General features: G+C 44.4%; 1 protein-coding gene across 1 annotated transcript; it reads left to right on the top strand.

Moving 5' to 3' along the window:
* Nucleotides 1-1560: 1560 nt before the first annotated feature.
* LOC121693637 lies at nt 1561-5213 on the top strand. Its single transcript, XM_042073183.1, has 6 exons — nt 1561-1663; nt 1773-1891; nt 4063-4267; nt 4592-4668; nt 4838-5044; nt 5160-5213. Exons 1-6 carry the CDS (start codon nt 1561-1563, stop codon nt 5211-5213), a joined length of 765 nt encoding a protein of 254 aa, XP_041929117.1.
* Nucleotides 5214-13195: the final 7982 nt, after the last annotated feature.

The following is a 13195-nucleotide window of genomic DNA, read 5'->3' as shown; positions in this document are numbered from 1 at the left end:
ATGCTCTCAATGGTGCCTCGGTAGAATGTGGTCATGATGGCTGGTGGAGCACTTGCTCGCCTGAGTTTCCGCAGGAAGTACAGGCGGCGCTGAGCTCTCTTCGCCAGTGATGCAGTGTTGGTGGTCCAGGAGAGGTCTTCACTGATGTGCACCCCCAGGAATTTGGTGCTGCTCGCTCTCTCCACCACAGCACCGTCGATGGTCAGTGGCAGGTGTTGGGTGTGACCTCTCCGGAAGTCAACAACAATCTCTTTGGTCTTGCTGACGTTCAGCAGGAGGTTGTTGTCCCTGCACCACGTGGTCAGATGGTCGACCTCCAACCTGTATTGAGTCTCGTCGCCCTTGGTGATGAGACCCACCAGTCATGTCAACATTTTTGTATTATCAGTTCTTTATTTGTTTCTAATATTTTGAGATACTGGATTTTTGATTTCCATGAGCTGTAAACTGTAATCAATCATAACAATTAGAATAATCAAGATTAAAACAAACAAAAAAAGCTTGACATTTTTCAATTTATGTGTAATGAATCTAGATTATATGGAAGATTCTCCTTGGAATTAATTTTGTTTGACACATTCAGGTCCAAATGTCCATTGTGATGCTGGTTCAACTCTGACCTATGCTCATTTCCTGATTCCATCTCATGTATCCTGGTCACTCCTCACTGTCCTATCTGAATAAAGGTTAAAAGCCCCTCAAAATATACTCCAAAAAAGCTGAAACCAACCTAATCTAAGAATCGTTTGGCACCACAGTAAGTTTTTTTTAAGGCAATGTTGCATAGAGATGTAATACACAAAGTGATTCATGACTTCTCTGTCCCCCCCAAGAAGTTAGTCCAACTAAAGAAGTTTAGTTCTGTTCCTTATCATGCAAAATGTTTGTATGTCATATGACGTTTGTGTTCTGATTACAACCCTATAGCCCTAGCTGCTCATTAGGTGGGAGTTTATCAAGCCTGGCGTTTCTGATGAGATAGTGCACTGGGTGTCTCTCCTATCTGTAGCAGATTCACTCACACTTCTCCACTGCTTCTTCTGGAACTGCAGAACAACAGAGTCTAACCTTTTATTGTTGGAAAGATATATGGGATGCTACAGTGAACACTGAGCTATCAGAGGACTTCTCTTTCGAGGAGAGCACATTTATACTGCTTTTTAAATTCTTTGAATGAAAATGGCTGCCCGTGTTTTGTTGATCCTACCAACGCTAGTGGGTGTTTTTGGCGGACTACTTCTGCAAGTGTTTGATTTCAATGGAACGGGAAAGGTGAGAGCACTTGAAACAGAAGAGACACCAGAGGAAATGAACCGCCACTCTGCGTCATCAGATTCATCCCATCACTTCAATATCTCCAGCAAAACAGTGGTTCCTGAAGCTAACAAGAGGCAGAATTATATGATTAATGCACTTTTGAAGAAACAGCATACATGGAGGCACCTCTTGTGTAAGTATGATCCACTATATTACCAATAGTATTGGGTCACCTGCCTTGACTCGCTATTGATAAGTCTAGACTATGTTCTCTTCTCAGTGTCTTCCAAGAGTTTGGACAGTATGAAAATCAGCAACGATTCAATGCCACAGTTTCACTGTGACAACGAGTCTCTCGTCCTGAGGTTTACTGTGGCCATGCACACCCATCAGTTCTTGTTCAACGGTCAGTAGAATATCAAAGTAAAATAGTTATGAGAGCTCTATTTAATAGAGCATTTTAGCACAGTATGTAAATATAATCCTCACAGGTGACATGTCTCTTGGTTCCACAGAGAACTTCTCACCCATCAACATCCAGCATCTCCCAGCCCACTGCAGGCACACTACAGAGAAACGTGGATCATGGATGCTACTTAAGGTCTTCTTTAAAGGCTGCTACCTTCATCATAAGGTGAGCAGCTCATAGACCAGTTTTCCCAGGCATGGTTTAAGCTACAAGAAACCTTCAAAGAAAATCTCTGTCTAAACCTTTGAGCCTAACAACAACAATTTGCATTTTATATAGCCATTATAGACACACTAAGCGCTTCACAATAAAGGGGGACACTCACTAACCACCACCAATAGCACCCACCTGGCTGATGCACAGCAGCCATTATTCACCAGACACTCACACTCACCACACACCAGCTTGAAGTGGAGAGTGAGGGAATGAATGAATGAACCAATTGGCCTGGCCAGACTGAGAGATTAAAGGCTCAGGAAACCATTGCCAGTGTTATACTCTGTTCCTTTTCACTCACTAGGACGACAGAATATCTGTTTTGAGGCCAACTAGGCAACACTTTATTAACACTGACACAGGCATGACACATAGGGGAGACCGGGTATGGTTGTAACATGGGGGGAGTTGTAACATCACCAATTCCACCAATCAGGGATAAGATATGAGCCATGTGACAGTTTCTGACTCCTCAGACTTCCTTAACGATCACACATGGACATTTTCAAGTTGTTAGTGCCATTTATCCCAGAGTAAGGAGAAAAATTCAACATCTGAGGTAAGAAAGTAACTTTATTTTATTTATTTATTTTTTTCTAGTGCTTTTACCATTGTAGATACAGTTGTATGAGTTACATCAGGTCAAACTATAGTTTCTCTAGTAAAGAATGGTGTAGCTCTCTCTTGCTAATGTCAAAGCACCATGCTAATACAGCTAGCTAAACAATGGATGACAGTGGTGGGGTAGGTTGTAACACATTTTTTGAATATGTTACAACCTGTGGAATGGGGGTAGTAGACCCATTTAATGTCTGTTTAATTTCATCTTTGTGTGTGTGACTGTTCAGCCCTCTCTCTCTTTCCATGAGAGACACAAATACATACACACACAAAAGTATAAACGTTGTGGTTTTTATATTTAGTTTAAAACGTTAATATGATCTCCATTCTCTATGTGAAGAACGGATTGTATGGTTGTAACATTTTTTTTTACCTGTTACAATCTACCCCAATAGGTGTTACAATCTACCCCAGTAGTGGGGTAGGTTGTAACAAAGGTACACACTGTATTTGTCATAATCTCACAAATTCTGTAATATAGTTGAAGAGATTTAAATGGTTGCCACTTGTAGTAGACAAATGTGGGTGCTTTGCCAAAAAGTTCCAGAACTGTAGCTTTAAAAGAAATGGTAGTTTTAGGTGCTGAAGAAAAATGTGTTACAACCATACCCGGTCTCCCCTACAGCATCCTAACGTGTTCAGTTTCAAATGTAACACCCAAACAAATTCCCATTGTTACAGCCAGTGCTTTGACTTAATTAGCAAATTAGAGCTCTTCTCATGTCAATTACACTGGGGGATTAGGGGGTCAGGTTGAATGAGCCAGGTTTGGAATTTGACCAGGACAATGGGGAACCCCCTACTCTTTGCCATGGGATCTTTAATGATCACAGTGAGTCAGGACCTCGATTTAACATTTCATCCGAAGGACGGCATCTACTGCTGTACATTGTCCCTGTAACTGCACTCGAGCATTGAGATAGATTTTACGGCCAGAGAGAAGAGTGCCACCTACTGGCCACCCACAAACACCACTTCCAGCAGCAACTTCCAAGGAGTTCTCCCATTCAAGTAATAACCAAGCCCACACCTGCTTAGCTTCAGTGATTCAGCAGAGACTGGGTATCCGTTGGTCTGGCTGCTGGCATACCCTAAGAGGCCTGATGGATGAAGTATATTGGTCTGTGTGCATCACAGGTGTTCTGACCTCTAATTATTTGTTTAAGAAATTAATATAAAATCGTGGAAATAAAGCCTGATTTTCAGACACTACTTTGTGAAGAGAGTCTGGCCTCTCATGATTGGGAACTCTTTCATAGCAGGTATAAACGTTGAATTCACCTTGAAATCATTGGTCCAGGATAACCAATCATGTTGATCAGGGATTTCTAATGTTACTTCTTACTTAGATTTGAGTTTTTCTTAATAGTATTGGGTCATATAACCATTCCAATGACTCTGAAGCTGTTAAATGAAGGTAAATTAAGTAAAAAAAATTGCATATTAAGCTAAAAAACCTGCATAGTGTGCCTTTAAGTCTTGTAACATTTCTTCTCCAGGTGATGGAGTGGATGCAGCTCCACTCGGTGACAGTGCAGTACTTTGACCGCGAGCTGATGCGCAATGTAACAGCGGCGGCGTCGTGCCTCGAGCTCACGCCATCACGCGCAGCTTCAAGGACTGTAGCTCCCGTGGTGAAGTGTGAGAAGAATGAAATGACAGTGAAGCTGCTTGGACGCACTCTGAAGCACGTTTTAGTGTCTGGTGAGTGTACTGCAAATAACCTCCACTAGGCCCAAAGCAAGGTTGTCAACCTCACACATTTGCCATATCACACACTTATGTTCTGTCACACTAGCAAGGAAAAAGTCTGACTTTCAAGCCAGCCTTGAAAGTCATCAACTCTTCTTTTCTACTTCTTTTCTGTATTTTTCTATTTATTTGTTAGACAACATGATGAGATACATGATTTTGAATGTGTCGATACCAGCAGCTCAGCAAAATTTGAGGGTTTATCAGAAGATCTGATGGAAATTTTAGATATTACAGTGTCATTCTAAATTGAATATTACAATTTTACCATTCAAGATCTCCATGTTGATCAAGGAAAGGATGTCAAACAATGGACAAACAATTGGTTTCTGTATGTCAAAATGAATATTGAGGTAAGATCCCTTTCAATTAATGACTCTCCATTTTAATAGAATAAACCATGCACAAATGTAAAATATTCAGTGTGGTATTCATTACCATGTCATTTTTATATTCATTACCATGAAGTTATACCATTTTTATTACATGGTTTTAACTGTATCTCTTTATTTCTCTCTGCAGAAAGAGCAAACGTTAACTCTGATTTATCTTGATCTTATTGGAAAACTTAAAAAAGTGAAAGTCTCTTGCACCCAGAAAAATAGGTCACGTTTACCTAGAGCCACCTTTGACATTTACTGGGAAGATATTTCTGAAGTTCCATTTGAACCATACATGCCCGCAGACATCTCTACAGAAACAGCTCCAGCAGACACAGAGACAGACACAGCAGACACAGACACAGAGACAGACACAGGCTCAGGCACAGGCACAGACATGGAGACATTGTCAACAAGCCCCCTTGAGGAGTTTGGGCGCTTTGGGGAGTTTTGGGGATTCCCAGACATTCCATCAGGGCCCTACAGACCACCTGGAGTTACGGAAGCAACTGAGTTAACTACAGAGTCTCCTGCAACAGAGCCTGTGACAACAGCACAGGATCCCACTACTAGCATCACAACTACTGTAACTACTGTAGCTGACACTACAACATTGGCTGCTACAACTACAGCTGTAACTACTACCACCATAGCTGATACTACAACATTGGCTGCTACAACTACAGCTGTTCTAACCACCACCATAGCTGATACTACAACAATGGCTGCTACAACTACAACTGCTACCACCCTAGCTGATACTACAACATTGGCTGCTACAACTACAGCTATTCTTACCACCACCATAGCTGATACTACAACAATGGCTGCTACAACTACAGCTGCTACCACCCTAGCTGATACTACAACATTTGCTGCTACAACTACAGCTGTTCCTACCACCACCATAGCTGATACTACAACATTGGCTGCTACAACTACAGCTGTTCTTACCACCACCATAGCTGATACTACAACATTGGCTGCTACAACTACAGCTGCTACCACCCTAGCTGATACTACAACATTGGCTGCTACAACTACAGCTGTTCCTACCACCACCATAGCTGATACTACAACACTGGCTGTTACAACTACACCTGTTCTTACCACCACCCTAGCTGATACTACAACATTGGCTGCTACAACTACAGCTGTTCCTACCACAACACTGGCTGCTACAACTACAGCTCTTCCTACCACCACCCTAGCTGATACTACAACATTGGCTGCTACAACTACAGCTGTTCCTACAACCACCCTAGCTGATACTACAACACTGGCTGTTACAACTACACCTGTTCTTACCACCACCCTAGCTGATACTACAACATTGGCTGCTACAACTACAGCTGTTCCTACCACAACACTGGCTGCTACAACTACAGCTGTTCCTACCACCACCCTAGCTGATACTACAACATTGGCTGCTACAACTACACCTGTTCCTACCACCACCATAGCTAATACTACAACACTGGCTGCTACAACTACACCTGTTCCTACCACCACCGTAGCTGATACTACAACACTGGCTGCTACAACTACACCTGTTCCTACCACCACCCTAGCTGATACTACAACACTGGCTGCTACAACTACAGCTGTTCCTACCACCACCCTAGCTAATACTACAACACTGGCTGCTACAACTACAGCTGTTCCTACCACCACCCTAGCTGATACTACAACACTGGCTGTTACAACTACACCTGTTCCTACTACAACTACACCTGTTCCTACCACCACCATAGCTGATACTACAACACTGGCTGCTACAACTACAGCTGTTCCTACCACCACCCTAGCTGATACTACAACACTGGCTGCTACAACTACAGCTGTTCCTACCATCACCATTGCTGATACTACAACACTGGCTGTTACAACTACACCTGTTCCTACTACAACTACAGCTGTTCCTACCACCACCGTAGCTGATACTACAACACTGGCTGCTACAACTACAGCTGTTCCTACCACCACCCTAGCTGATACTACAACACTGGCTGTTACAACTACACCTGTTCCTACTACAACTACACCTGTTCCTACCACCACCACAGCTGATACTACAACTCTGGCTGCTACAACTACAGCTGTTCCTACCACCACCCTAGCTGATACTATAACACTGGCTGCTACAACTACAGCTGTTCCTACCATCACCATTGCTGATACTACAACACTGGCTGTTACAACTACACCTGTTCCTACTACAACTACAGCTGTTCCTACCACCACCCTAGCTGATACTACAACACTGGCTGCTACAACTACACCTGTTCCTACCACCACCGTAGCTGATATTACAACACTGGCTGCTACAACTACACCTGTTCCTACAACCACCGTAGCTGATATTACAACACTGGCTGTTACAACTACACCTGTTCCTACATCCACCCTAGCTGATACTACAACACTGGCTGCTACAACTACAGCTGTTCCTACCACCACCATAGCTGATACTACAACATTAGCTGCTACAACTACAGCTGTTCCTACCACCACCCTAGCTGATACTACAACATTGGCTGTTACAACTACACCTGTTCCTACCACCACCGTACCTGATACTACAACACTGGCTGCTACAACTACACCTGTTCCTACCACCACCGTAGCTGATACTACAACACTGGCTGTTACAACTACACCTGTTCTTACCACCACCCTAGCTGATACTACAACACTGGCTGTTACAACTACACCTGTTCTTACCACCACCCTAGCTGATACTACAACATTGGCTGTTACAACTACACCTGTTCTTATCACCACCCTAGCTGATACTACAACATTGGCTGCTACAACTACAGCTGTTACAACTACACCTGTTCCTACCACCACCCTAGCTGATACTACAACACTGGCTGCTACAACTACAGCTGTTCCTACCACAACCCTAACTGATACTACAACACTGGCTGTTACAACTACACCTGTTCTTACCACCATCCTAGCTGATACTACAACATTGGCTGCTACAACTACACCTGTTCCTACCACCACCATAGCTGATACTACAACACTGGCTGCTACAACTACACCTGTTCCTACCACCACCCTAGCTGATACTACAACACTGGCTGCTACAACTACACCTGTTCCTACCACCACCCTAGCTGATACTACAACATTGGCTGTTACAACTACAGCTGTTCCTACCACCACCCTAGCTGATACTACAACACTGGCTGCTACAACTACACCTGTTCTTACCATCACCATTGCTGATACTACAACATTGGCTGCTACAACTACAGCTGTTCCTACCACCACCATAGCTGATACTACAACACTGGCTGTTACAACTACACCTGTTCTTACCACCACCATAGCTGATACTACAACACTGGCAGCTGTTCTTACCACCACCATAGCTGATACTACAACACTGGCTGCTACAACTACACCTGTTCCTACCACCACCGTAGCTGATACTACAACACTGGCTTTTACAACTACACCTGTTCCTACTATAACTACAGCTGTTCCTACCACCACCGTAGCTGATACTACAACACTGGCTGCTACAACTACACCTGTTCCTACCACCACCGTAGCTGATACTACAACATTGGCTGCTACAACTACAGCTGTTCCTACCACAACCCTAGCTGATACTACAACACTGGCTGCTACAACTATAGCTGTTCCTACCACCACCCTAGCTGATACTGCAACATTGGCTGCTACAACTACAGCTGTTCCTACCACCACCCTAGCTGATACTGCAACACTGGCTGCTACAACTACAGCTGTTCCTACCACGACCCTAGCTGATACTACAACATTGGCTGCTACAACTACACCTGTTCCTACCACCACCATAGCTGATACTACAACACTGGCTGCTACAACTACACCTGTTCCTACCACCACCCTAGCTGATACTACAACACTGGCTGCTACAACTACAGCTGTTCCTACCACCACCCTAGCTGATACTACAACATTGGCTGCTACAACTACAGCTGTTCCTATCACCACCCTAGCTGATACTACAACACTGGCTGTTACAACTACACCTGTTCCTACCACCACCATAGCTGATACTACAAATCTGGCTGCTACAACTACAGCTGTTCCTACCACCACCCTAGCTGATACTACAACACTGGCTGCTACAACTACAGCTGTTCCTACCATCACCATTGCTGATACTACAACACTGGCTGTTACAACTACACCTGTTCCTACTACAACTACAGCTGTTCCTACCACCACCCTAGCTGATACTACAACACTGGCTGTTACAACTACACCTGTTCCTACTACAACTACAGCTGTTCCTACCACCACCCTAGCTGATACTCCAACACTGGCTGTTACAACTACACCTGTTCCTACCACCACCGTAGCTGATACTACAACACTGGCTGTTACAACTACACCTGTTCTTACCACCACCCTAGCTGATACTACAACATTGGCTGTTACAACTACAGCTCATCCTACCACCACCCTAGCTGATACTACAACATTGGCTGCTACAACTACAGCTGTTCCTACCACCACCCTAGCTGATACTACAACACTGGCTGCTACAACTACAGCTGTTCCTACCACCACCCTAGCTGATACTACAACACTGGCTGCTACAACTACACCTGTTCCTACCACCACCGTAGCTGATACTACAACACTGGCTGCTGCAACTACACCTGTTCCTACCACCACCGTAGCTGATATTACAACACTGGCTGTTACAACTACACCTGTTCCTACCACCACCCTAGCTGATACTACAACACTGACTGCTACAACTACACCTGTTCCTACCACCACCATAGCTGATACTACAACACTGGCTGTTACAATTACACCTGTTCTTACTACCACCCTAGCTGATACTACATCATTTGCTGCTACAACTACAGCTGTTCCTACCACAACTATAGCTGATACTACAACACTGGCATCTACAACTACAGCTGTTCCTACCACCACCATAGCTGATACTACAACATTGGCTGCTACAACTACACCTGTTCTTACCATCACCTTTGCTGATACTACAACACTGGCTGCTACAACTACAACTGTTCCTACCACCACCGTAGCTGATACTACAACACTGGCTGTTACAACTACACCTGTTCTTACCACCACCGTAGCTGATACTACAACATTGGCAGCTACAACTACAGCTGTTCTTACCACCACCGTAGCTGATACTACAACATTGGATGTTACAACTACACCTGTTCTTACCACCACTGTAGCTGATACTACAACACTGGCTGTTACAACTACACCTGTTCCTACCACCACCGTAGCTGATACTACAACACTGGCTGCTACAACTACAGCTGTTCCTACCACCACCCTAGCTGATACTACAACATTAACTACTACAACTACAGCTGTTCCTACCACCACCGTAGCTGATACTACAACACTGGCAGCTACAACTACACCTGTTCCTACCACCACCGTAGCTGATACTACAACACTGGCTGCTACAACTACAGCTGTTCCTACCACCACCCTAGCTGATACTACAACATTGGCTGCTACAACTACAGCTGTTCCTACCACCACCATAGCTGATACTACAACATTGGCTGCTAAAACTACAGCTGTTCCTACCACCTTCCTATCTGATACTACAACATTGGCTGCTACAACTACAGCTGTTCCTACCACCACCATAGCTGATACTACAACATTGGCTGATACTACAACATTGGCTGCTACAACTACAGCTGTTCCTACCACCACCCTAGCTGATACTACAACATTGGCTGCTACAACTACAGCTGTTCCTACCACCACCATAGCTGATACTACAACTACAGCTGATACCACCCTAGCTGATAGTACAACATTGGCTGCTACAACTACAGCTGTTCCTACCACCACCATAGCTGATACTACAACACTGGCTGATACTACAACATTGGCTGCTACAACTACAGCTGTTCCTATCACCACCCTAGCTGATACTACAACATTGGCTGCTACAACTACAACTGTTCCTACCACCACAATAGCTGATACTACAATATTGGCTGCTACGTTTACGGCTGATACCACCCTAACTGATACTACAACATTGGCTGCTACAACTACAGCTGTTCCTACCACCACCATAGCTGATACTACAACATTGGCTGCTACAACTACACCTGTTCTTACCACCATAGCTGATACTACAACATTGGCTGCTACAACTACAGCTGTTCCTACCACCACCATAGCTGATACTACAACATTGGCTGCTACAACTACAGCTGTTCCTACCACCACCCTAGCTGATACTACAACATTGGCTGCTACAACTACAGCTGTTCCTACCACCACCATAGCTGATACTACAACTACAGCTGATACCACCCTAGGTGATACTACAACATTGGCTTCTACAACTACAGCTGTTCCTACCACCACCATAGCTGATACTACAACACTGGCTTTTACAACTATAACTGTTCTTACCACCACCCTAGCTGATACTACAACATTGACTGCTACAACTACAGCTGTTCCTACCACCACCCTAGCTGATACTACAACATTGGCTGTTACAACTACAGCTGTTCCTACCACCACCATAGCTGATACTACAACATTGGCTTCTACAACTACACCTGTTCCTACCACCACCATAGCTGATACTACAACATTGGCTGCTACAACTACAGCTGTTCCTACCACCACCCTAGCTGATACTATAACATTGGCTGCTACAACTACAGCTGTTCCTACCACCACCCTAGCTGATACTACAACATTGGCTGCTACAACTACAGCTGTTCCTACCACCACCATAGCTGATACTACAACATTGGTTGCTACAACTACAGCTGTTCCTACCACCATCCTATCTGATACTACAACATTGGCTGCTACAACTACAGCTGTTCCTACCACCACCATAGCTGATACTACAACATTGGCTGCTACAACTACAGCTGTTCCTACCACCACCATAGCTGATACTACAACTACAGCTGATACCACCCTAGCTGATACTACAACATTGGCTGCTACAACTACAGCTGTTGCTACCACAACCATAGCTGATACTACAATATTGGCTGCTACAACTACAGCTGTTCCTACCACCACCATAGCTGATACTACAACATTGGCTGCTATAACTACAGCTGATACCACCCTAGCTGATACTACAACATTGGCTCCTACAACTACAGCTGTTCCTACCACCACCATAGCTGATACTACAACATTGGTTGCTACAACTACAGCTGTTCCTACCACCATCCTATCTGATACTACAACATTGGCTGCTACAACTACAGCTGTTCCTACCACCACCATAGCTGATACTACAACATTGGCTGCTACAACTACAGCTGTTCCTACCACCACCATAGCTGATACTACAACTACAGCTGATACCACCCTAGCTGATACTACAACATTGGTTGCTACAACTACAGCTGTTTCTACCACCACCCTAGCTGATACTACAACATTAGCTGCTACAACTACAACTGTTCCTACCACCACAATAGCTGATACTACAACATTGGCTGCTACGTTTACGGCTGATGCCACCCTAGCTGATACTACAACATTGGCTGCTACAACTACAGCTATTCCTACCACCACCCTATCTTATACTACAACATTGGCTGCTACAACTACAGCTGTTCCTACCACCACCATAGCTGATACTACAACACTGGCTGCTACAACTACACCTGTTCTTACCACCATAGCTGATACTACAACATTGGCTGCTACAACTACAGCTGTTCCTACCACCACCATAGCTGATACTACAACATTGGCTGCTACAACTACACCTGTCCCTACCACCACCCTAGCTGATACTACAACATTGGCTTCTACAACTACACCTGTTCCTACCACCACCATAGCTGATACTACAACATTGGCTGCTACAACTACAGCTGTTCATACAACCACCTTAGCTGATACCACAACATTGGCTGCTACAACTACAGCTGTTTCTACCACCACCATAGCTGATACTACAACATTGGCTGCTACGTTTACAGCTGATACTACCCTAGCTTATACTACAACATTGGCTGCTACAACTACAGCGGTTCCGACCACCACCATAGCTGATACTACAACATTGGCTGATACTACAACATTGGCTGCTACAACTACAGCTGTTCCTACCACCACCCTCGCTAATACTACAACATTGGCTGCTACAACTACAGCTGTTCCTACAACCACCATAGCTGATACTACAACATTGGCTGATACAACTACAGCTGTTCCTACCACCACCATAGCTGATACTACAACACTGGCTGTTACAACTACACCTGTTCTTACCACCACCATAGCTGATACTACAACATTGGCTGCTACAACTACAGCTGTTCCTACCACCACCATAGCTGATACTACAACATTGGCTGATACTACAACATTGGCTGCTACAACTACAGCTGATACCACCCTAGTTGATACTACAACATTGGCTGCTACAACTACAGCTGTTCCTACCACCACCATAGCTGATACTACAACACTGGCTGTT

Source organism: Alosa sapidissima, chromosome 19, assembly GCF_018492685.1.
Source record: "Alosa sapidissima isolate fAloSap1 chromosome 19, fAloSap1.pri, whole genome shotgun sequence".
NCBI lineage: Eukaryota > Metazoa > Chordata > Actinopteri > Clupeiformes > Clupeidae > Alosa > Alosa sapidissima.
The sequence above is the reverse complement of the archived record's forward strand: the minus strand, read 5'-3'. Positions and strand labels throughout refer to the sequence as shown.